Below are 27,659 nucleotides of genomic sequence, written 5' to 3'. Positions count from 1 at the left end.
TGATTTTTCCATTTTACTAGGGTAAGACCAATATTTATCATAAAAATAGTCGTTTTCTAAAAATACATTGTGTGGTTAAAGAATATAGTTATGGTAAGATAACTGGAAAAACATTTTAGGCCTACTGAGGTGTAACTATTATCTGAAGGTTATCTATAAATTTTGAAAGACACCCCACAGCTATAGTCAGTAAAATTAAAAGGGAATATTTTATTAATGTTCCATTATCCCCAATCAGCTGTTACAGCTTTCTTATATAATTTCTTCATTGTATGTTCCTAGATTTACTGGTATCCTCCTATACTCTCTATTTAACATATCCTGAAAACACTCTTTTTCTGGTGTTCAGTTACAAATTCATTTTTAAAGTATATAGTGCTTTCTCTGGTTTGTCTTTAAAAGGTAGAAATTCATATTTGTTGAGCAACTTAAGCATAGCGGTGGACAGTCTTATTTAGGACACCTCAAAAGCAAGGTAGCATTTATTTCCCGTTTCTTTCAGGTTAATTTTAAAGAAATCCTTTGGAAAGCTTTTAACTTTCTAATAGAAAACAGAGTTTCTTAAGAAAATAGATTAGGTCAGTGCTTACTGAAAAATTCAGTTTATATATTTTTTATGACAATGTTTCTCCTTAATTTAGCTACAAAATGATGTTTAATAAATATATTGGTAGTTCATAACTAAACTATGAGGGTAAGACACCATTTTATAAGTTATTGATTTAATGTTGGTAAAAGCTTCACTGTTGTGGGCAAAAAACCCCCCCATACCTCTGATTTTGTACAGATGTTTTATTGTGATAGATCTATTATCCAGCTATTAGAAGATAAATGACTGATCTTTCCCATTTTCCATGCCTCAAGAAAATTGAAATAAGAAGGGGAATATCATTTGGGCTGTATGATTAGGGCAGGTTGGATGGCCATTAATTTAAGAGAAGAAAATCTTGGCAGCATTGGCCAACTTATACCATATTATCAATCAAACCTTGATGCACTTCTTGTGATGACCCAGCACTCTCAGGTTTTTGCAACGTTAATTAGAATTCATGACAAAATAGATGCAAGGAAACGTTTTGTACCCTTCCTAATTTTATAGAAAATTTATTGTTATTAGAGGAACCATTTGCTTAGTGTGATTTTTTTCATTACCAGCTTGTCAACTAGCATAGATAATCTGGAGAAAATATGAACTCCATAGATGGGGTGTCACTTTTGTTGATGGTTCATGTAGTTTACCTTGGAGCACAGCTAATGGCTGAAGTTCATAGCAACAGCACAGAAAAACGTGGCAACCAAGGGAAGATAAATGAACCATGTTTATAGCTTTAATATAAAAAATACATAAATGGAAAACTGCATTTGAATTTGATGAGCTCATTGCTAGTTTTGTTGGAGTGATTTATTTTTCCCCTTATATAAAAAGCTACTATTGACACAGTGAGATGGAAATTAACTGTCTGTTTTGGGGAGACCAATATTTTTGGTTTTAAAATCGGAGTAGATCATTTTATTTTAATTCTGGAAGTTTTATAGAATATTGAATGTTTAATAGACCAAAATTATCAATTCTGGCATTGTTTAACCTAGGGTCAGTTGTTAAATCCGTACAATGAAATACCTAAAATGGTCAGTTTTATTTTGTGAAGGTACTTTTCTTTATATTCTAAATATTTTTGTGTTTCCTTAAACTTTATTTATTTTAGTATTTTCTTTTTTTCATGTTATTAGTTAGTACTTTAGAATTATGTTGTACCTATAGCTCTTAGTTTAATAAATTTAATAACATTTGGTAGTTGATTTTTCTTTTAATTGGTGTCTCTAATAAACACTTCAAAAAAATCTTCTAGGCTTAGGCAAAATACTTGATTTTACATAATATGTCTTAAATTGAAACTTCATTGCATTGCTCTTTCTGTTTCATGGACTATTTTATTCTAAATGGTATTATTTGTTTTTGTACTTTAGTATCCTATATCAATTGATATGTATTTCTTCTATTAATGTAAGATTGGCCTATATATGAAATATATCTATGGATAGATAGATCTCACAAATACTAAGTTATTCTGTAGTTTGATGTCATAAACTTTAGTTGTTTTAAGAGATTTTTAAATGGTATTAAATCTAACTGTTTAGAAATATCAGAGAATACAATTTGTGAAGAGTGATTTGTATAGGAGATATCAAAATGTAGAGATGAAAACATAAACTTAACTTCCTTTCCATATCAATAGCAAATAGGAAATTATACGTATAATACATTTTTTATTTAGTTTCCCACAAATAATCAATTCTTTGCTTTTTCGATTGAAGTACATTCATGCTGGGACCAGCAGGCACCAGTACATGGGCAGGGCTGGAGTCAATAAATGCGGCTTCACGTTTACACTGATTGGTAATTCATAAAATCCCCACAGGACTAGAAACTTGTTTAGCATAATAGCAAGTCTATATTCTGAGCTGTTTTCTTTCAATTGTATTGTTGGTTGCATATTAATAAACTAAATGTCAGCCAAGTAGAGGGACAAACACTAAAAATACAAATATCATTGTATCTAATATTTTTGAGAAAGTACCATTTCTATAAGTTACATTTCTATTTAATTGCTTATTTTAAGTCATTGGGGAAATTCTAGACACTAAAATGAAGATCCCCAGTGTTTAGAAAAAATACGATATTAATTTATTTTTTCAACAGCATTATATTGTTGGCTAATGCACATATATCAGTGGTACATATATAGAAGTATTTGTATATTATGTATTGTGCTTAGCTTGTATCTTTATCCCAAAGATATCTTAATTTTACTGCTTTGCCCAAATATGACAATTACAAAAACAGCATTTATGGTTCATTAGTTGGTCTTGGTGGGAGCTGACTTTTGTTGGTACTACATTATTTCTTTTTATACACATTGTTACATACATTATAATCACTAAAATTTTAGCCTGTGTGTTTTCTTTGTAAATGAAATATTGGTAAAAATTAAGAGGTAGATTAAAATGTTGAAGATTTGAAAGTGTTCTATACCAAAGTACTTAAGAGTTCCTCACACACTTTAAAATAAATTCATTGTCTTTCTCATTTTAAACTGACATGATCTGATCTTTGTTACTGTCTTATTTTTCTGAATGCTGTTATATACTAAATAATGAATCTTTAAATCGAAACTAAGGTTAGCTTTAAAAATGAAAAATATATATGATGAGTAGATTGAATCTATGAGCAATTTATTAAAATTTAACTTGATGAAAAATTGTTGGAATTTCTAATACTAAAACTTCTAATTGTAATATTTCAAGAAGGTACTAGCTTTTCAGACATGTTACAGCTATAAAAATTATTCTTTAAGGGAGTGACACTGAAAACTTGTTATTGATACATGAACAATCATTTTTTAAATTAGATAACTGAATACTTTAAATATTGTTGTAACACTGATTGCATCTCTGTAATGCCTCAGTAGAATCTTTGATGGAGGGAAAATGTTTTTTAATGAGTTACTATTTCTTCCTTTTCTAGCTGGTAGCTGGCAGTGTTGTGATGGCTTTTGAAGAAGTATGCCCGGATAGAATAGATCTGATTCACAAGAATTACCGCAAGCTCTGTAATTTACTAGTTGATGTAGAAGAGTGGGGACAGGTTGTCATAATCCACATGCTAACTCGATATGCTCGTACACAGTTTGTCAGTCCTTGGAAAGAGGTAAGTGTTGAATGGTCTTCCATTTATAAAGTATACTAAGAAAATGGATGAGCTTTTAAAAATGTGTATAGTTGTAAAATACAGAGATTGACATATTTATGGAGAACTTCTTTTTTTTTCATTTTCTTTTGGAAAGCAGGAAACAAATGCAAGGTTAATTTTTCATTATTTTGGTACTGATTGATATATACTTAATGATGTAGTATATAAACTTTTAGTATGATACTTGGCAAGAGGCCCTTGTTAGGAGCAGAGCCTGGTACATTGTTTGCAGTGATATTGCCAAATCATGGATTTTTTTTGAGGCTAGTTGCTTTCATATCTTTAAGTCTCAGCTGTTCAACTGACTCACTTGTACAAGTGGGTAATGTGATTTTAGCACATGGGAATTTATACCTAAGAGAATTTCTTGCCCTATAGGTAAATATTGCCAAACTTTTAACTATCTTTTCTTGTTTTATCTTTTAAAATGTTTGTTTTCTTTTTTTCACTTAGGCTAATAGAATTTTAGTAAAATTTATAATTAAATAAACCTTACATTGAAGTTGTTTTCATTGTGCATATTAACACTAGAGGCATACTTAATACCTTCTCCTTGCTTAATTGATAGTTGAAAACATTTTATTACATAATTTGCAATAGAGACCTTTGTATGTATATATTTAATATTTAAGTGTAAGTTTTAAATTTGTTTAAAAAAAGAAATATTACAAGAATAGCACATTCATTCTAATCTTGTGATAGTTCTTTTTTGTCTTTTTAAAAAGCAAGTAGAGGGAGGTGGGAAAGTGGGCAAAATAGGTGAAGTGAAGTGGGAGATAATAGGTTTCCAGTTATGGAATAAATAAGTCACAGAGGTGAAATGTACAGCTTACAGAATATACAATGAAATTGCATGGTGATGGCAGCTACACTTGGGGTGAGCACAGCATAATGTATAGAGTTATCAAATCATTATGTTGTACACCTGAAAATAATGTGATGTGTGTCAACTTATGTTTCAATTAAAAAGGAAAAAATGGTACAGATTTTTAAAATCAACTGCCTAAAAGTAAAAGAACAGAAATACCCCAATTATATCATAATGGTTTGTATAGAAACTTATGTGTACATACACTTTAGTTGCTCAGTACATTGGAGTGTTCAGTTCATTTCACTTTTGTTAATTAGAAATAAAGGGAGAGGAAAATGTGTATCAAATAGAGGAGTGTTCATAATATGTAATTTAGATGATGTGTTAAGCATTCAGATGTTTAAGGGGTTTAAATGTTTAAAATATTCATTGATGCTTTTTACAATGACTTAGTATTGTCAGTATTAAAAAGTATTTTAAAATTTTAAAAGTATATCTTTATCCATAAGACTGTTTGTAATACTGACTCCATCTTAATTTTAATATTAAGAAAGTGTTTGTTATTTAAAATTGAAATGTTTTGGGGCACTTGGGTGGCTCAGTGGGTTAAAGCCTCTGCCTTCAGCTCAGGTCATGATCCCAGGGTCCTGCTTCAGGCTCTCTGTTCAGCGGGGAGCCTGCTTCCCCGCCACTCTGCTTGCCTCCCTGCCTACTTGTGATCTCTGTCTGTCAAATAAATAAAATCTTTTTAAAAAATAAAATAAAATGGAAATGTTTTGAATTATTAATATATAAAAATCTCATGCTATATAGGGCACTTAAATTAATGATTGCTTTTCTTTTATAAAGTTAATTTTATTTGTCTTTGAATAAAGTCGATGCTTGATGACACTTTTGCTGGATTAAGCAACAACATGCCCAAGCTGCAAATGTCTTGGCCCTTTGATATAAGTGATAACTTTGACAAGAGATTTTTGTTGCTAGTAATAAGTTGTTTGATTTCATCCAGTTCTTTTCCAGAGTGCTGTTCAGATACATTTTTTTTCCCATTAGAAGGTTATAAAGTAATTTTTTGCCTCATCTAACCACTGTCACTATTTAATAAGATTTAAAATTTTACTTTCCTATTACCATCATATCATTTTCAGTGTCTCTGTGCACATAATCCTTTGCTTTGCTATTATGTAGAAATTGGAGTTAAAATACATCTTTCCTTGCCATATCTCCTAAAAATATGTAATAGACTTTAAAATCTCTATGTTTGTAGTTTGTCTATTTATTTGTGTTTCTATTCCTTGAATTTTATTTCATCTTATTTTAGATAAAGTTCATATTAAAAGCTATTTGCAGGGCGCCTGGGTGGCTCAGTGGGTTAAGCCTCTGCCTTCGGCTCAGGTCATGGTCTCGGGGTCCTGGGATCGAGTCCCGCGTTGGGCTCTCTGCTCAGCGGGGAGCCTGCTTCCTCCTCTCTCTCTCTGCCTGCCTCTCTGTCTACTTGTGATCTCTCTCTGTCAAATAAATAAATAAAATCTTTAAAAAAAAAAGCTATTTGCAAATCAGGGAGGTTAAATTTTAATTTAAAAAGTTGGGGCTATTTTTGTGTATTCTGTGTGTTTTCACATGTGGATTCTTTGGACATTAATTATTACAAACGTAAGATGAAGTCTGGTCTTTGTCCTGGATACACTGAAACTGGGCTAAGTAATTTCTTTCTTTTGCCACATAGTTGCACTCTGACCTTTGCATTATTCTAGATTAAGTGGTTGATAGACTAATTCATTAGTTTTCAAATGTGCATCTCAGGCCTCAGGATGCTGTAACACTGCCACAGGAACAACCACAGGGGGCAGTGGTGCTCTAGACTGCAGCTCTTTGGGTTCTTGCCTGTTCCAAACAGAGCAGCCTTCATCTTTGTCTACCTTTCATATATAGCTATGAATATGATTTCCTTTGAGAAAGATTACTGGGCATAAAGAAAGAAAAGAAAAGAAGAAAACCTCAATAGAATAGGAGATTTGTAAGGGTGTAGCTAACTGTAACTCTAACAATTTTTTTTAAATATAGAAGGAATTCATGCACACACTGAAATAAAAGGTAAATCTTCCTTGTTATAACCTCTTGGTTGACCCCTTAGAGGTATTTACTGGCAACTGTTTAATTTCAGTTGTTCTAGTGCTTGTAAACTTTACTTTGGATAACACATTTCTGGTAATTACTGGCAACTGTTTAATTTCAGTTGTTCTAGTGCTTGTAAACTTTCTTTGGATAACACATTTCTCTTTATTTATTAATTTATAGTAGTATCGGTTGATTCCAAAGTAAGACAACAGGCCTTTGTCTTTTCATATACATATGTATTCTGTCCCATACCAGCAGGAAAAATTTAGAAGGGTTATCCTTTATTGCAGTATTAGAGGTTAGAGATTGTCCAAGATGTTAGACTTTTGGTACAAATACATCTTATAAAATTAAGGTTCAAGTGAATTATCATCATTTAAACCATGCTCATGCTTACTCTTCAAGTTAACCCATCTTTCTCTATAGCTTGTTAGAATTCTGTTTCACTGAGCAACTTTTCAGTGAGCAGCCCAGCCACTTGTAATCTTGGAGGCTTTTTGGCCTAGACTTAAAATTGCATCCAACTTTTTAGGACTATACATAGTAGTTTTAATTTTAAAAATTAAAATTTTAAATTTTAATTAAAGGGGGTACCTGGGTGGCTCAGTCAGTTAAGCGTTTGCCTTCAGCTCACATTGTGATCTCAGGGTCCTGGGATTGAGCCTCACATCACATTGGGCTCTCTGCTCAGTGGGGAGTCTGCTTCTCCTCCCCCTCTGCTCCTTCCCCCAGCATGCATTCTCTCTCAAAATAAATAAATATCTTTTTAAAAAGTTGGCAAGCTGAATTATAAAGCTGGAAGAAACTTAGACAGATTCTGCATTCCTGTCTGCTTCCATTTTTCACTTCTCATGTTTGTAGAAAGCATACCATATAGTAAAGAATTGCTAAGAATACTATAGGATAGAAAGACAAAGTGGAACAGTCTTCTAGCATAGTCAGTGCTTACTTGTTACAATCCTATTTTATCCTTTTACCATCAGGTCTTGAATGTATTTTTTTCACGAAGTTGGTAGAGTGTAAAGGTGTCCATTCTCGCCCTCATCCCCTTTTACATACAGGCAGAAGTCACTTGTATAAATGTTGTATGAATACCATTTTATGATATATAAAGGGTCATTTATCTTGAAAGATTTTACCAGTGAGAAAACAGTCTCACTAAAATAATATATTGATTTAAAAGCTATTTGAAGTAAAAATACTGCCTAAACATACCAAATTCATTAAAATCAAGGGATTTCTTTCTCAGGTACTAAGATAATACAGGAAAAATAACATTGTGATACCTTAAATTTAGCAGTTTGTTCTTTTGCTGCACTTATGTAGTATTTTATTTGAGATAGGACAGTGGTGATGGTTACACCCATTTTATAGATGACAAAACTGAGGTATACAGATTTTTAACAACTCACCTAAGATAATGCTGTTTATAAAATATGGAGCCAGAAATATAAACAGAGTAATCTGATCCTTAGGTCAACAGTCTTTCCTTTTATTTCCTTTTACCTTATCCCTTTTTTTTCCTACCTCACGACTTTTTATTATCTTTTTGCTTACTGTAATAAGTTACTCTGTGTTTGCTTATTGCATTCCAGTTGAAGCCATTTTTGAAGCCCCCTCAATCCACAGTGCTTAGACATTGCAATTAGGTAACAACTGTAATTAAATTTGTTTTTCAAAGAGAAAAATCATGTTTCTCATTGAATTTTTAAAACATTCGTTTATGCTTATATGCTTAAAAGGTAACAAAATTGTTTTTTTGAGGAATTGAAAATTAGTAGAAATACTTTTTGAGATGAGCTGATGTAACATGCTTTTGTAAATAAGTTCTCAAATGAACACATCATATACAAACAAGCTTCTTCAGGGCAGAAGAGATTTTTAATTTAGCTTATTTGCATCATTATAGATCAGTATTTAGGCTGTTTATATGTAAATGTATGATTTGAGGAACAATTAAGTGTTGACAAAGTAGATTGCAGTCATATCAATTGTAGTGCATTTTCCATAATTTTTCTAACTGACATCTTTGATGATAAATAGTGGATGCCAAGTCAAAGCCGATTATACAGTGCACTAGGAATTCATGGGGCTGTCAGGGAGAAGACCGATTGACTTTAAATTTACATATTAATGAGAAGATTTGTTAAGAGGGTGCTTGACTATAGAAAATAACAGCGTATTTATAGGGCACGACATTTTATAAATAAAGCTGATGCAGGAAAATGGAAATTAAACCTTTTAGGTTAATAAATCCAAGAGACTGCTAAAATGCATATTTGCATTTTTATTTTCTCAGATTTACCTTACTCTTTGCAGTCCATGTAGGTTGTTTTTTGTTTTTTTTTTTTTTAAATTCTGGGTCAAGTTTGTATAATTTTCAAGGATATAAAATTACTTAAGTATTTTCTTTGTGTCATTCAAGCCGATTATGGGAGAATACTTGAAGCATAAATGTAAATCTCTAAGACTAAAGTTGCTTTGGTATAAATAATGAATTTTTTAAAAAATAAGTAAATTTTAAGAGTATCAAAAACCTTTAGTGGTGTTAAGTATAAACTGAAAGAAACCTCAGGCACTGCAGCTTGACAGAAAGGTCAATTTTATGAATCTAGCTCATTAAAAAAACTTTCTCTAGGAGATGACAGTTTTGCAAGAATTATCAAAATTTTTTCCTTTCATGATTGAGAACTTAAAATTTTGTGTACTCAGAGTTACCTTTTACTTATGAATCCAGGTGATAAAATTTTAGTGGCAGTATGCATTCCATTTTGAAATTTTGAGTGATGAATTTACTTTTATTTCTCTCAATATATATATGTACTTCAGTTATAAAACCTTAGGTGTAAAAAAGTTCCAAGTTTAGAATTTTGTTTAAAGTATTTTGAGATAAATTTCTTAAGTTTTTCAGGGACAGCTATAAAATAACTCATCAGAACACAAAATTCATATGCATAATTCTTGATTAGTAATTTTCTGAAAATACAAAGATGGGGGAGAGAGTGCATCATGTCCTGTCTTCCAGGACCTACAGGATAGAGATTATTTTTTATTGAATTTTAATTTTCTTTACAGGTTAATTTTCTTTGTAAAATAAATTTTGTGTCTTATGAACTATTTTTGAATCTCACTGTTGTGAAATTTATTTATTTATTAAAAAATTTTTTTTAAAGATTTTATTTATTTGTTTGACTGAGAGAGACACAGGGAGAGAGGGAACACAGCAAGGGGAATGGAAGGGGGAGAGGCAGGCTTCCTGCTAAGCGGGGAGAGGCAGGCTTCCTGCTAAGCAGGGAGCCTGATGCCAGGCTCAATCCCAGGATCCTGGGATCATGACCTGAACTGAAGGCAGATACTCAACAACTGAGCCACCCAGCAGCCCCTGTTGTGAAGTTTTAAAATAAGAGTAGTGAGGAGTTATGGTAGAATCCGTGCTTCACAATACAAATACAAAAGTTTTTGTGTACTTTTTTCAGGCACCTATTGATGGCAAGTTCAATATGCAGTTTATTGGGAAACCATGGACCATGTGCATATATTGCTGTGGGGTCTCTCTTCCCTTCCCTCCATTAGTTATGGAATGTTTATCTTAAAGAGTCCTCATTTTTCTTGTTTATAATTTATTTTTGCTTGAATTTTTTAACTCATGAAGTTTTTTTTTTTTAAATATTTTAAATTTTGGGGCATCTAGTTGGCACATTTGATTAAACATCTGCCTTTGGCTTAGGCCATGATCTCTGGGTCCTGGGATCAGGTCATTCCTCCCTGCTCAGCAGGGAGCAAGCTTCTCTTTCTCCCTCTCTCTCTCCCCGCTCTGCTCCTTTGCTCTCTCTCTCTGGATCTCTCAAATAAATAAATAAAATCTTTACAAAATATTTTAAATTTTATCCAAGTAAACATGTACATGGTTATAAAAAAGGTAAATAATACTTACATAGCTTATAAGAAACATTTTCCTGTTTCACCCTTCCCCACGCCTGAATTAGTTACCTCAAATTCTTTTAGTGTCTGCCTTTTTTTTTTTACCTCAAATTCTTTTAGATGTGTATGTATTTAATTTCCTCCATTTCTAAGTAATATGAATTTTTTTAGTAATGTGTATGTTTTGCTCTTTCTTGATTTATGAATTTTAGACATTTATATCGTTTTCCTATTACAGAAATGGAAGATATGACATTCTAAATTGTCTCGTGCTTTCATTATTCCATCTTTGCAATATTGTTGTATTATAATTTTTTTAACAAATGTGTATTGTTCATTTAATTATGACTTAGCAGATATTATTTCTGTATAATAACATTTTCATCTCTTTAGGGAATCAGTATTTTCTTAGGCCTTATGTCTTTGAATTGTCATGTTATTTTTATATTTGGCATCTTGGTTGGATATAATAGTCTTGGGTCATACCTTTTTTTTTTATTCTTCAGAGGGCTCTCCGTGTAGCCACAGACTTTTTTTTCTTTGCAGGTAAATTGATTTTTTTGTTGTTGTTTGTTTGTAACCCCCAGAAATCTATTTTCCTTTCTTTGTAATCTGTAACGATTAGTAAATTTGCATCTCAGAGTGAGTCATCTTATATAATGTACATATTGACTTCTTTATTTTGTAGAATTTTTTTGAATTCTTTTTTTCTTTTTCTCTTCCAGGGTTTTTTTGTTGTTGTTTTTTTGTTTTTTGTTCCATTTGTTATTTGTATGCTTCAGAAATGCCAGTTATTCTATTTTACAATCTTACTCTACTTTTACCTTTTAAAAAAATTGCTTTGTCTTTTTATATGTATTCATATTATCTCAAGTCTTTTTATCAGTAATTTGATTTTCATTGATCTAATCTGTCTTTTTTTTTTTTAAGATTTTATTTATTTATTTGACAGAGAGGGACAGAGAGAGAGAGAGAGAGCGCGCGTGCATGCATGCACAAGCCAGGGAAGCAGCAGATATAGGGAGAAGCAGTCTTCCTGCTGAACAAGGAGCCTGATACAGGACTTGATTTAGGACTCAATTCTAGGACCCTGGGGTCATGATCTGAGCTGAAGGCAGACACTTAACCAACTGAGCCAACGAGGCATTCCCTCTATCTTTCTTTAACAGTTTTTACTTAATTTGGTAATTATAGTTGTTTGGCTTTTATTCACTCAGGTTTCAGTCTTACATTTCCTTTATTATATAATTTTATCATCTCATCTTTGAGCTTGTGTTTTCTTGAGTTCATGTTCTTAGTGTGGAGAATTTACTTTTGAAATGGAATATTTCTCCCAGAATGATTTGTCTTTTGCATTTTTTTTTTTTAAGATTTCATTTATTTGATAGAGATCACAAGTAAGCATAGAGGCAGATAGAGAGAGAGAGGAGGAAGCAGGCTCCCCACTGAGCAGAGAGCCCGATGCCAGGCTTGATCCCAGGATCCTGGGATCATGACCTGAGCTGAAGGCAGAGGCTTTAACTGAGCCACCAGGTGCCCCTCTTTTGCATTTTTTAAATGTGCGTGTGAATATGTTACACAGGTTTTGTGCTCTTTTCCTATTGTAAATACTTGGGAAGCTGTGGTACAGACCTTTGTTCTGATACAGTGTGACTTCTTAGTTTTATACAATCATACCTAAAGACAGTTGGTTTCTTCCTCTCAGTTTCAATTTGAGTTGTGTGTATTTTATGTTATATTCTTTTTTGGTTTAGTAGTCTGGCATTTGGGGAAATGAGTAATTTGTGGGATAGTAGATTTAACCTCAGCAGAGACTGAGGATTTGTTTTTGTTTTGTTTTGTTTTTTAGAATGCCTGAGCATTTTTTCTAGAATTTTCCTAAATGCCCTATACACGCATTCATGCCACCTAGTGTATTTCTGTGGAGAAATAGTCTTGATCTTTACATTATTTTTCATTATTCATTGTTTAATCCAAGAACTGTGCTGTTCAATATAGGGGGTACTAGCCCCATGTAGCTATTTAAAATTGAAAATCAGTTCCTCATATGCATTAGCCACATTTTAAGTGGCTCAATAGTCACATGTAGCTAGTACCTACTGTATTAGATAGTGCTGATATAAAATGTTTCCTTACCATAAAAGTTTCTTTTGGACAGTGTTACCTCTGAGTCTCTTCACCTCTTTCAGGGAGAGTCCGCTTTGTTGTTTACTCTCCCACCTGCTTCTACTCACCACCTGTTTCCACCATTAACCTCTGTCACCAGCCCAAACGCCCCCAGTAGAGTGAAAAGATAAGAATGACTCTTTGTTTTCTTCTGTCTAAATTTGGGGAGGAGAAGTTTATTTATTTTTTAAAGATGTTATTTATTTATTTGAGAGAGAGAGAGAGAGATGAGAGAGAGCATGAGAGGAGAGAGGTCAGCAGGAGTAGCAGACTCCCTGCTGAGCAGGGATTCCTGATGTGGGACTGAATCCTGGGACTCCAGGATCATGACCTGAGCCGAAAGGCACTCAGGTGCCCGAGTAGAAGGTTATTAATGAACATTCTCAAGAAGCAAGGAATATGTTTTGCTAGAATCTGCTGTTTTAAAAAACTTAAAACTTAAGTTTGTGCCATTAGATTGTGACCTTCTTGTTTTTTTAGTATTGAGTGAACTTTGTTACTTTTACATTTTTATTTTCCTCACATTTTTTATATTGTGGAAAGAGATTATATCCTCTGTCTTTATTTCACCATCTTTACCTAGAAGTCCTAGAATGTTCATAGTTTTAAGTATTTTATGACTTTCAGCATGTACCGACTTGCTTTTAGGAGGAGAGACTTAGAGTTTAAGAAGTTAAGAAATGTGGTTCATTTTTCTGCCCTTCTTTTGTGTCTGTCTGCTAAGTTTTCTCTTTCTTCCTGAGCTTTTTTTCCCCCATACATACTTACATCATGTTAATTTCTCTTGTCTGTATCATCCATTTTTCCTTATATTTTTCTCTGTGTTAGCCTTATTACTATAGCATAAAGGAGTGAATACATTTAACAATGAATTTCAGGCTTCTGACAAGTCAGTTATTTACATTAATCTTTAATTGTGTGATTTTGCTGCTTAGTAGTTTTCTATATTCACCTCAGAAAAGATGACGATTTTATGTAAACTAATAATGTGGTAATTAGAATCATCCAGTTTTATTCCATTCTGTTATCCATTTAATTGTGTCTGTATAGACTTTAAATTTCTTTCTTTCTTTCTTTCTTTCTTTCTTTCTTTCTTTCTTTCTTTTTTTTTTCTTTTTAAAGATTTTATTTATTTATTTGACAGAGATCACAAGTAGGCAGAGAGGCAGGCAGAGAGAGGAAGGGAAGCAGGCTCCCTGCTGAGCAGAGAGCCCCACTCGGGGCTCCATCCCAGGACCCTGGGATCATGACCTGAGCCAAAGGCAGAGGGTTTAACCCACTGAGCCACCCAGGTGCCCCTAGACCTTTAATTTCTGATATATATCTTAAAGTCACTAGTCTTCCTGGAAGTAGCAAGCTTTCAGTAGATTCCACAGTTCCAAAATAGTCATATCAGACAGATTCTTCCAGTGGATTGTTGTCTAGGTTACGTAGAGAATGCAGCACTGTTAGATGTCTCCAATAGCCTACCCCATTGGAAAAGATCTTCTTTGCAAACAGATTTTCTGTATGGATTGAGCACTCACATACTTTTAAAGAAGCCATATTGCTCCTCAGCCCAATCTAGTCTAGTTAATGTTAATAACTACATTCCTCTTATAGATGGTGGGTTTAGGAATGGGCAATAATGTGGTTCAATGGCATTAATGGGAAGAGTGAGGAAAATGGAATCTGGAGGTGAGGTATATGAGATAGGTTTATTTTCACATAAAAAGCATCAAGACGTTTGACTTGCAGTTGAGATGTTCTTCATGGACTTAGCGTTTCAGCTTCTGCTAATGGAATGCCTTGATTGGGTTAACTCTAGAAAACTTTTGCAAACACCAGCCATCTAAAGTCACTGTAAGACAGTCAAAAGTAGGAAAAAACCCTAGAGATTCTATATATACAAGGCTGAAATTTCAAGGTGTGAGGTTTTGGAGTTTGCAGGTTTTTGTCTGAAATCACTCACAAGATTGATACAATGATGGAAAAAGCCACAGCCTTACTTACATAGCTGTCAGAGAACAGACTTCAAGACTGGCTGAATACCTAAATATTTGGGGGAAATTCCAAAAGGGAGTGGCAGCCACAGAAGGGTGAACCCCTGGAAATATATAGTAAATAGATCCAAATCCTTGGCTGAACAGTTAAGTGTGGATGTGTGGGAAAGGCGCTAGTGGGTCTAGCGAAAAAGCAGCACTTAGAAGATAAAAGAACTAAATGGAGATTTCACTTGCTGGCCACATAGAGTTTGCAGTTGGAGACCCGTAAAATATCTGCTATAACAAATGCCATTATACTTCAGAGGAATGTAGTATATGGAAGACTTTCATGGTGTGTGGTTGATCATACCCAGAATACAATTTTAAAAGAATCAGTGGACATGAGAAACAAAAACAAAAACATAACTGCTGCTTAAGAGAAAAACCAGTCAATAGAAAGTCACCTCAGTATAATCAAGAAAAGGCACTTATAAATAAGCAAAGCAGCTATTAAATATATGGCCAGAATACTAAAAGCAGTGTAGTTGTGTCGAATGAACAGATGAGCAGTCTGAACAGGAAAAAGACACTGTAAGAAGGAACCAAATGGAAAATCCAGGGCTGAAAAATAAAATGATTAAATGAAAAATATACTAGACAGGCTTGGTAACCAGGAAGAGGCAGTAAAAAAGTCAAGAATCCTAAAGGTAAATCAGTAGAAATTATGTAGTCAGAAAAACAAGGTAAGAGTCTCAGAGCCATGTGGAATAATATCAAAGAGAATGAAATAACTGTAACTGAATTCCCAAAAGGAGAGGAAAGAGTGAATGGAGCAGAAATAATACCTGTAGAAATAAAGGCTGAAAAAATGTCAAATTTAGTTGAAGGAGGAAAATCCAAGCACACTGACCCAAGAAACTTAACAAATTCTTAACAGTCTTAACAGATTTCCAGCAAAACAAGTAAAAAGTCACACTTAAACATAGCATAGTTACACTTCTGAATCAAAAGAGAAAAAAACACTGAAAGCAGGCAGAGATAAACAGTGTATTATATACAGAAGAATAGTGATATGACTTAACTGCTGATCAGAAACAGTGGCATCTAGAAAACAATGGAATATCATCTTAAAATTATTGACAGGAAAAACCGTCAACAAAGAATTCCATGTTGAATAAATCCAGTCTTCAGAAATAAAGGTGGAATTAAGAAATTTTCAGAAGAACAAAAGTGAAAAATTCCTACATGGGGAAATTGTGTTACAAGAAAGACTTCAAGAAATTGTTCAGTTTGAAGAGAAGTGGTAATAGCTGGTAATTCGTAACTGTAGAAGGGAATAAAGAATGAAATAAATGGTATATGGGTGGGTAAATATAATAAATTATGCCTTTACACCTCTTCATTTCTTTAACATAGAATTTCTGTAACACACACAGTTTATCTGTCTCTGACACAGACTGTGTTTGCTTGTCCTTGAACTCTGAACTTTGCTATATGCTATGAGCTGTAACTTTCCTTTATCTTCATTGTCACAAGTCATTGTGTGGACATATGTTTTTATTTGTATAGGATATCCACTATATCCACTGCATTGTAGAGTAAGTATATGTTCTGCTCCTTATCTCCAGTTTCTACTCTCTGAACAATCAATTCTAATTCTTAGCTTTGTATTCAACTGGTTATCCATATATTATTTTTAGAACAACTTTAACTGCTAGAAGTGACTCAAAGGATAGAATTTAATTTAGACATATTCATATTTCGGAATTAATCAGGAATAAATGCTCCCTTTGTAAAGTTTTATGTTTTATTTAAAGAGTTCTTCATAACCTAGACTTTGCCTTTTAAAGTTTTTAAATTGGTGTTTCTTGGAACCCTAATTTTCCTACCCTTGCTTTATCTGGAGTATACATTTTTGCCCATAAAATACAATTTTTTTTCCTAAAATAGGAATTTTAGGGTTCTTCATAAGATTAAAAAAAAAAAAAACCTTTACTGATTTATTCCCTCCACCTTGAAATGTCTACAAATATTTTAAGACCTTTGTTCTAACCTTATTCTTTTTTAAAAATGTCCTAAAGGAGAATTACATTCATTAATTTCAATTCATCAGACATTTACCTTCTCTAATATATTTTCTTTATTTCGGGGGGTAAGGTAAAGAGATAATGAATACATGAAGAATCATGATTAGTTCTACTTAGGTTGATTTTAATTTTATTTCATAACTTATGATTGAATGAGAAGCACTCTACAATACATTCTCATAACAAAAAGCAGTTCTCATTTATTCCTCATTATTAGATAGGAATTATTTAGTTTTCATATAATTAGGATCCTTCTTTCTCATGTCTTAGAACCCTTAGACTTAAGTTCAGCATGTGTCATGAGTATATTTTATTCCAGAAAAACTTGAAAAAAAGCCTTACGTAGATCTAGATTTCTTAGTAACAAAGTTTGGAAACTGTTGCATTCTTACTTACATATTGGAGCTGAATGTATAGTCATAAGAAATGTAAAGTGCTGTGGGCAGTTGAACACTGTGAATTTCCATAGTGGCTCAACAGAAAGTTAGTGGGCACAGGTGTTTCCATAATTGTGATGTATTGGGGGAGATTCAGTGTTCAATGGTCCTCAAACCCACACTTCCACCTGTGTGGCATAGTGGTCACTGGGCTGTGATATAAAACATGTAAAGTGAAGAGCATAGCATTTACCTCATGAAAGGAAAAAGTCTCAAACCAGTATACATATCCTGGTTTGTTTTGTATAGACATAATTTTGGGGGAGAGAGATGACTTCTTTTTTTCTTTGAGAAAAATATTAAATTTAAGATTTTATTAAACATGACTTTTTTTTTTCCTAGTGGATGTATTTCTCTGATAAGGTGTTCTATATCCATACTGAATAGTTAATTTAACTAAGTGATTACGATATTGCTAATCACCTATCCACTCTGGTCTTTTTAGGTACATTTAACACAGTGTCACAGAGAGGTACCACCAGTATGTTGCTGTGGTATCTGTGGACTGAAGTTCGTGTTTCCCCAGAATTCATATGTTGAATTCCTAACCCTAAGGGTGATGCTATTTGGAGGTGGGGACTTGGGAAGTTAACTAGGTTTATTATTTTTCAATTTTCTTTTAAAGATTTTATTTATTTATTTGACAGAGAGAGAGAGATCACAGGTAGGCAGAGAGGAAGGCAGAGAGATACAAGGCTTCCTGCTGAGCAGAGAGCCCGATTCGGGGCTCGATCCCAGGACCCTGAGATCATGACCCGAGCCAAAGGCAGAGGCTTAACCCACTGAGCCACCCAGGCTCCCCTGTGTTTATTTCTTAGTAAAGATTCATTGAGATAAAATGAGCAAGTCTCCCTCTGTCCTAAGATCTCTTAAAATCAAAGTTTATCTTCAGAATAAAAAACTGTGGGTTTAAACACTGACTTACTGTAATTTTTGTTAACATTTGCGTTTGGAGCTTCAGGTAAAAAATTTATGTACAGTATTGCAACTTAAGCATAATTTCATACTTTATTCTATGAGTCTATGTAATAATAATGGTACTTTAAAGTTGTAGAAACTGTGACTTTATAAATACGGTTTATAGAGTAGGAGGTAATTTTTTTTACCTTCATAAATCTTATATTTAATGTAATAACATTTCTCTTTACTGAAAGTAAATGTTTTAGAGCAAAGTGAAAACTAATTTTATTCTGATGTTTTTATATTAGCATTTGGTGTGGTCATTACACAGTGAAGGGAGGCCTATAGAGATAGGTTCAGATACTAAACTCACTGCCCCCCCACACTGGTTCTTTTTTTAAATTATAGTTTATTTTCTAGAGAAGCTTCAGGTTCATAACAAAATAGAGCAGAAAATGCAGTTTCCATATATTGTTGACCCTTGATAAACATAGGTTTGAACTGCATGACTCTACTTAAATGTGAATTTTTTTTTGCAAATACAGTACTGTAAATGTATTTCCTCTTCTTAAGATTTTCTTAATAATACTTTCTTTTCTTTTTTATCTAAGAATATAGTATATAATGCATATAATGTGCAAAATATGTGTTGTCTATGTTATTGGTAAGGTTTCTGATCAACAGTGTTAAGGTTTTGAGCAATTCTATGTTATGCTTGTATTTTTGACTGGGGGGTGGTGGTGTCATTGCCCCTAGCCCCTGTGTTGTTCGGAGGTCATTTGTACTCCCTGTTTATTTACACACTCAACTTTCCCACTGTCAGCGTTCTGTACCATAGTGGTACATTTATTATCATTAGTGAATGTATATTAATACATCAGTTAACACATGAAGTCCATAGTTTACATTAGTGTTCACCTTTGGTGTGGTATATTCTGTGTAACATGACTCCACCATTATAGTCTTCTGAATAGTTTCAGTGCCCCAAGAGTCTTCTGTGCTCTGCCTAGTCATCTCTCCCCTACACAAACCTTGGCAATTAACAGTTTTTTAACTCTCTCCATAGTTTTGCTTTTCTACAGTATCATATAGCTAGAAATAATACACTTTGTCACATTTCTAGATTGGCTTCTTTCACTTAGTAATATGCATTTAAGGATTCTCTACATCTTTTCATGGCTCTATAGCTCCTTTCTCTTTAGCACCAAATAATATTACATTGTTTGGATGTACAGCGGTTTATGCATCCTTCCACCTGCTGAAGGATTGTTTGCAGGAATTGGTTATTATGAACAGAGCTGCTATAAATCAGCTTTTTAAAAAGTGGTTTTTGTGTAGGACTCCTTTGAGTTTTTGAGGTTTTTGTATGGACTCATTTGAGTATGGCCAATGATCATGATTACTAGATCCTTTGGTAGGAGTATATTTAATTTTCTAAGATGCTGCCAAATTGTCTTTGATAGTGGCTGTACCAGTTTGCATCCTCACTGGCAGTGAATTGAGAATTCCTGTTGCTCCACATCCTCACTAACATATAGTAATGTCAGTGTTCTGGATTTTGGTTATTCTCATAGGAACATAGTGATATCTTATTATTGTTGCATTTTTGTTTACATTTCCCTGATTACATATGATGTTAAACGTCTTTGTATATGTGTATTTGTCATCTATATATCTTCTCTGGGGATTTGTCTGCTCAGATGTTTTGCTTATTGAGTTGTTTGGTTTCTTATTGTAGAGTTGTAACAGTTTTTTATTCAGGGGGATTCAGGCAGCATAGGAAGACTGAACTCACCTCTTCCCATGTACACAACAAACTTAGAGCTATAAGTAGAATAATTTTCCTCTGAAAAGAACTTGAGAACTGGGTGAATAGCACTTCCACACCAAAAGACAAAAGAGACACATTGAGATGGGTAGGAGAGGCAAAGACATGACCTCACCCACAACCTTATCCCAGATATAGTGACCACACAATGAGGAAGAGTCTCCAAAATATGTGATTTTCCCTTGAGGAGTGAAGGTATTATGTCCCATTTTAGGCACCCCAGCCCTAGGGGCTTGCACCAGGAAGACAAGCCCCAAAATACCTGGTTTTAAAATTCAATGTGGATTAAGACTAAAAGAATCATAGAACTATAGGGAAGAGAGATTTTGGTCTTAAAGGGCTCAAGTGCAAACCCCACCTGTCCTAAGATAAGTGCAAAAGCAGCAGTTTGAAAACACACCACCATAAATGAGGGAGACCCATTTACTAATTTTAAAGCGCCTGCCAGAAAGATAGGAAACTGCAAGTTTTTTTGTCTGGGGATGGAAGTGCTGGTGGATACTATTTTTACAATCTCATCCTGACTTGCTGGTGATAGAGCAAATAGTCATCATTGTTGGTGCTGTCTCTCTAGCTAGCTAGCACCTCTCGGAGAGAGGGCTCTGTCCATCCAGGCTGTACCAGGTTGTGCAAGCACCCCACACCCTGTCCGTCCCATGTAGCACTGAAGGTGCAGCAGGGCCAGGCAAGCATGTTCAGCCCTGCCCTCCTTGGACAGTATTCCAGCCAGGACTGGGCCAGATATAAGTCCTTAGCCTCACTCACCTCAAGTAGAGACCAAGTTGTAACTGGACTGGTCAAACAGTTTGAACCCTGCTTGCCCCACATAGTGGCTGAGCCAGGTCAAGTGAGTGTTTCCACTCCTGTGCAGCAGCCATGGCCCTATCACAGCGATTGGACACATAAAACCTATATAAGGGATGCGTGTAAGAGTCCCTGGCTCTGATGGCCAGAGGAGATAACACTTCTGATCCACATGCAACAGCTTATACACATGACCAATCCTCAGACTGAGGGACATAATCATTTCCCCTAATACACATAGAAAAACAGAGTGACAAAATGGACAAACAGGAATATGTTTCAAACCAAAGAACAAAGAACTAGCAAATACCTAGAAACAGTTACTAATGAGATGGAGATAAGCAACCTACCAGATTAAGAATTTGAAGTAATGGTCATAAAGATGCTCACTGTTTTCCAGAGAAAAATGGAGAAGTACAGTGAGAATTTGAACAAAGAGATAGAAAGTGTAAATACCAGAAAGAATTTATAACTGAACTGAAAAATACATTGGAGGGGTCCAGCAGCCAAATGGTTGAAAGAGAAGTATGTATTGGCAGACTAGAAGACAAAGCAATGCAAAACATCAGGCAGAGCAGCAAAATGGAAAAAAAAAAAAAAATTAAGTGAAGATACCCCAAGGGACATTTGTAAAACATCAAACAGGATTGCATTTTCATTATAGGGGTCCCAGAAGGAGAAGAGAAAGAGTCAGAAAAATTATTTGAAGAAATTATGCCCCAAAACTTCCTTAATCTAGGGAAGGAAAGAGACATCTAGGTCCAGGAAGCCCAGAAAGTTCCAGATAAGATGAACATAATTGAGACATAATTAAAATGGTAAAGATTAAGGATAAAGAGAAAAATCATAAAAGAAGCAAGAGAAAAGCAACATATTATATAAAAGGGAAACCCTGTAAGGCCATAGGCAGATTTTTCAATAGAAGCTTTACTGGCCAGAAGGAAATAAATGACATATCCCAAGTGCTAAAAGGCAAAAACTGGCAATCAAGATATTTTTTACCCTATAGGGTTATCATTTCAGAATTGAAGGATGGATTAAGAGTTTTCCAAATAAACAAAAGCTAAGAGTCCATCACTACTAATGTGGTCTTACAAGAAATGTTAAAGGAACTTCTGTAAACTAAAAAAGAGAAGGCACTAATTAGTAATAAAATATATGAGAGTAAAAATCTCACCAGAAAAAGTAAATAAATAATAAAGGTTGTAGATCAAACACTTAAACAGCAAATATGAAGGTTAAAAGACAAAGTAGTAAAATTAATTAAGATGCAATAATTAGTTAAGGGGTACATAAAAGATGTAAAATGTGTCAAGGGGTGGATGGGTGGCACAGTTGGTTAAGTGCTTGTTTTTTTGTTTTTGTTTTTGTTTTTGTTTTTGTTTTTGTTTTTTTGGCACAGTCACGATCTCAGGGTTGTGAGATTAAGCCCCGTGTCCTGGGCATGTGCTGGGCATGGAGCCTGCTTGAAGTTCTCTCTCTCCTTCTGCCCCTTCCCCTGCTTGGATGCATAATTCTCTCTCTTATGCACTATCTTTTAAAGAAAAAAAAGTGTCAACAGAAATATTAAATGGGGTGTGGTAAAAATATAAAGTTCTGAAATGTGCTCAACATTAATTTACTATCAACTTAAAAGTGACTGTTACATACATAAGATGTTAAATGGGGAACCTCATGGTAGGCACAAAGAAAAAAACTTTAAAAGAAAATATACAAAGGAAAAAGAATCTAAACATAACACTAAAGAAAGTTATTAGACCACAAAGAAAGATAGAAGAGAAAGGAACAGGGAAGAACTGCAAAAATAGAAAACAGTTAAAGTGGCAATAAGCATATACCTGTTGATAATTATTTTAAATGTAAATGGGCTAAATTTTGCATTCAAAAGACATAATATGGCTGAATAGATAAAAACATGCGACCCTTATAGGTTTTGCCTACAAGAAACTCCAGATGTAATGATGTACAGACTGAAAGTGAAGGGATGAAAAATGTATACCATGCAAATTGGTTTGAAAAAACGATGGGTACCAGTATTTTAAGATAGATCACACAGTAGGCCACAGAGCAAGTTAAAGCAAGTCTCCATAAAATTGGCATTTAAATCATAACAAGCACCTTTTTGGCCACAATGGTATGAAACTAAAAATCAGTTACATAAAAGTGGGAAAAAAAAAAACCAAAACTACAAAAACATTGAAACTAAACAGCATGGTATTAAACAGTAGGTCAATGAAAAATTCAAAGAGGAAATCAGAACATACCTTGAGACAAACGAAAATAGAAAGTCAGCAATCCAAAATCTTTGGGACAAAGCAAAAATGGTTTCAAGAGGGAATTTCATAGTAATATAGGCCTACCTCAAGAAAAAAGAGGAATATCAAACCCTCTAACTTTACATTAAAGGAACTAGAAAGGTGCACCTGGGTGGCCCAGTTGGTTAAGCCCCTGCCTCCAACTAAGGTCATGATTTCTGGGTCCTGGGATCAAGCCCCACATCAGGCTCCTTGTTCATGAGGGAGCCTGTTTCTCCCTCCCGCTCTGTCCCTCACCCTGCTTGTGCTCTCTTAGTTTATCTCAAGTAAATAAAGTCTTAAAAAAAAAGAAACTAGAAAAAGAACAAATGAAGTCCAAAGTTAGTAGAAGGAAGGAAATAATAAAAATAACATTTTGAAATAGATCAGAGATGTAAAAAAAAAAAAAAAAAGACAAGATCAGTGAAACTAAGAGCTTGTTCTTAGAAAGGTTAAACAAAATCAATAAACCTTTGGCCAGACTCATCAAGAGAAAAAGAGAGCTGAAATAAATTAGAAATGAAAGAGGAGAGGGCGCCTGGGTGGCTCAGTGGGTTAAGCCGCTGCCTTCGGCTCAGGTCATGATCTCAGGGTCCTGGGATCGAGTCCCGCATCGGGCTCTCTGCTCAGCAGGGAGCCTGCTTCCCTCTCTCTCTCTCTCTCTCTGCCTGCCTCTCCATCTACTTGTGATCTCTCTCTGTCAAATAAATAAATAAAATCTTTAAAAAAAAAAAAAAAGAAATGAAAGAGGAGGAATTGTAAACAATACCACAGATATACAAAGGATTATAGGAGAATATTATAAATAGTTATATGCCAACATATTAGACAATGTATAAGAAATGGATAAATTCCTAGAAACCTACAATCTTTGAAGACTGAATCATGAAGAAGGAGAAAATCTGAATAGATCACTCAAAATGAATTGAATTAGTAATCAAAAACACCCAACATACAAAAGTCTAGGTCCAGGTGGTGTTATGGGTGAATTTTAACAAACATTTGAAAAAGAGTTAATACTTGTCCTTCTCGACTTCTTCCAAAAAATTGAAGAGGAAGCATAACTACCAAACTAATTTAATGAGGCCAGAGTTACCCTGATAGCAAAACCAAAGACACAAAAAGAAAATTACAGGCCTGTATCCCTGATGAACATAGATGAAAAAATCCTCAACAGAATATTAGCAAATTAAATTCCGGCAATATATTAAAAGGATCATACACCGTGACCAAGTGGGATTCGTTTTAGAGATGCAAGAATGGTTTAACAAATCAATCAACATGCTAACCACATTAGCAAAACAAAGGTTAAAAGTCATAGGATCATCTTGTAAGATGCAGAAAAGGCATTTGCAAATATTTGACATCCATTTATGATAGAAACTCTCAACCAAGTGGGTATAGCAGGAACATACCTCAATATAATAAAGGCCATATATGATAAATCCATAGCTAACATCACAGTCAACAATGAAAACTTTTCCTCTAAGATCGGGGTATGACAAAGATGCTAACTCTAGCCACTTTTATTCATCATAGTATTGGAAGTCCTAGGCATAACAATTAGGCAAGGAAAAGAAATAAAAGACATACAAGTTGGAAAGGACAAGACTGACAAAACTGTGAGTATTGATGATTACATGATACCAGGTATGGAAAACCCTAAAGACTCAAAAAACTGTTAGAAGTAACTTACGAATTCAGTAAACTTTCAGGAAACAAAATTAATATATAGAAATCTGTTGTTTCTATGTACTAACAATGAACTATCAGAGAAATTAAGAAAATAATCCCATATACATTTATTTATATATATAACAAAACCTAGGAAAAATTTAACCAAGGGGTTGAACAACTTGTACTCTGAAACGTTTAAGAGATTGATGAAAGAAATTGAAGACAACACAGATAAATGTAAAGATATACCCTGCTCATGTATAAGGAAAATTAATAGTGAAAATGTCCAAACTACCCAAAGCAATCTACAGATTCATTGCAGTTCCTATCAGAATACCAGTGTCATTTCCCACAGAGCTAGAACAAATAATCTAAAGTCTGTATGGAACCACTAAAGACCTTGAGTAGCCAGTGTAATCTTGGGAACTTGGAACAAAGCTAAAGAAATTATGCTTCCTGACTTCAAAGTATATGTAAGCTATAGTAATCAAAACAGTATGTTACTGGCACAAAAGTAGACACATAGATCAATGGTGTAGAATAGAGAGCCCAGAAATAAACCCACCCCTAATGGTCTAATCATGACAAAGACGACAAGAACATAGAATGGGAAAGAGTCTTTTTCCATAAATGGTGTTGGTTAAAGTGGATCACTTTCTTTTGCCATATACAAAAATTAGCACAAAATGGATTAAAGACTTAAATGTAGGACCTGAAACCATTAAAATCCTGGAAGAATACATATCAGTTTGCATGAGGTATAACAATATTTTGGGGGGTGTGTCTTCAGTAGTTAAGTGCAACAGTAGCAAAAAAAAAAGGGGGGAATGGGGCTACATCAAACTAAAAAGCCTTTTTTGTTTGTTTAGGTTTTTTTTTTTTTTAAAGATTTTATTTATTTAACAGGAAGAGAGAGACAAAGCGAGAGAGGGAACACAAGCAGGGGGAGTGGGAGAGGGAGAAGCAGGCTTCCTGCTGAGCAGGGAGCCTGGTATGGGGCTCTATCCCAGAACCCCGTGATCATGACCTGAGCCGAAGGCAGATGCTTAACCACTGAGCCACCCAGGCACCCCTGTTTGTTTAGTTTTAAGATTGTATTTATTTGTCAGAGAGCTTGAGAACACAAGTGGGGGATGGGCAGTCAGAGCGAGAAACAGGATCCCCACTGAGCAAGGAGCCTGATGCAGGACTCAATCCTAGGACCTAGGGATCATGATCTGAGCTGAAGGCAGATACGCAAGTAACTGAGCCACCCAGGCATTGCTAAAAGGCTTTTTTATTTTATTTTTTTTTTAATTTTTTTTTTTTTTTGCTAAAAGGCTTTTATACAGTGAAGGAAACCATCAACAAAAAGAAAAGGCAACCTAACTGAATGAGGAAAGATACTTGCAAATGATTTATTTGATAAGGGGTTGATATCCAGAATATATAAAGAATTCAGTACCCCTCAACAACAATAAAACAAAATCCAATTAAAAAATGGACAGAGGACCTGAATAGAGTTTTCCAACGAAGAGATACAGATGGCCAATAGACACATGAAAAGATACTCAGTATCACTGATCATCAGGAAAGTATGAGTAAAAACCACAATGTGATATCACCTCACACCTGTCAGAATGGCCATTACCTAACAAAAAGAAATAACAAGTGGTGAGGAAGTACAGAAGAGGAAACTATCATGCACTATTGGTGGGAATGTAAATTGGTGCAGCCACTGTGGAAAACAGTATAGAGATTCCTCAAAATATTAAAAATAGAATCACCATATGATCCAGCATTGTCACTTCTGGGTATTTTTCCAAGAGAATGAAAACACTAATTTAAAAATTGTAGCTGCACCCATAAGTTCATTGTAGCATTATTTACACTAGCCAAGGTATGAAGTAACCTAAAAGAGTTCATCAGTGGATGAACGGATAAAGATGTGATACATACACACACACACACAGCGTGAAATATTAGGCATAGAATAGACATAGAATAAAAGCTTGCCATTTGCAATTACATGGGTGTACTTAGCTAAGTATTATGCTAAATGAAGTAAGTCAGAGATAAATACTGTATGGTTTCATTTATAAGTACAATCTAAGAAACAAAATAAACAGACTTACAGACACAGAGAACAAACTGGTGGTTGCCAGAGTGGGGTGGGTTGTGGGGATGGGTGGAATAGATGAAGGGGATTAGAAGTTACAGATTTCCAGTTATAAAATAAGTAAGTCATGGGGAGGTTGTATGTAGCATGGAGAAGATAGTCATTGGTACTGTAATAACTTTGTATAGTGACAAATAGTAACTGGACCTGTGAGGTTTTTGTGAAGTGTAAAAAAAAAAAGCTTTCCATGTTATTTTGGATAACAACTTTATCAAGTATGCTTTTTCCAAATATTTCTCCCAAGTCTGTAGCTTGGCTTGTCTCATCTTTGTCTTGACATTGTCTTTTGCAAAGCAGATGTTTCTGATTTTAAAGCAATCCAGCTTAATGAATTAGTTCTTTCATGGACTAATTCTTTAGTGTTTTATCTAAAAATCATCTAGAGTTTGTCATATGTTATTTTCCAGAATTTTATAGTTTTTATGTTTTATAATTGTAAACCTTTTTTTGAATGAATTTTTGGATTATAAGGTCTGGGTCTAGATTGATTTTTTTTGTTCCCATAAATGTCTAGTTGTTTTAGCACCATTTGTTGAATAGATTGCATTTTCTCCATAGATTTGCCTTTGCCCCTTTGTCAAATATCAGTTGGCTATATATTCATGTGGGTCTGTTTTTATGTTCTATCTCATTAATCTGTCTATTCTTTCACTAGTACCATAGTGTCTTGAGTACTATAGCTTTTTAGTAGATCATCAGTCAAAACTCACTGTTCAAATTTTTAATTATGGAAAAATTTAAGC

The 27,659-nt window shown here is 34.2% G+C and overlaps 1 protein-coding gene across 2 annotated transcripts in view; it reads left to right on the top strand.

Annotated features, from left to right (window-relative positions):
* The window catches only part of AP3B1 (adaptor related protein complex 3 subunit beta 1), a 348,039-nt gene that overhangs the window by 143,395 nt on the left and 176,985 nt on the right, over positions 1 to 27,659 (top strand). For both annotated transcript variants that reach the window (XM_047731751.1, XM_047731750.1), the window contains one exon: positions 3,527 to 3,709. In XM_047731751.1, the coding sequence (XP_047587707.1) occupies positions 3,527 to 3,709 (183 nt within the window). The remainder of the gene's footprint in view (positions 1 to 3,526; positions 3,710 to 27,659) is intronic.

Source organism: Lutra lutra, chromosome 5, assembly GCF_902655055.1.
Source record: "Lutra lutra chromosome 5, mLutLut1.2, whole genome shotgun sequence".
Lineage (NCBI taxonomy): Eukaryota > Metazoa > Chordata > Mammalia > Carnivora > Mustelidae > Lutra > Lutra lutra.
The sequence above is the reverse complement of the archived record's forward strand: the minus strand, read 5'-3'. Positions and strand labels throughout refer to the sequence as shown.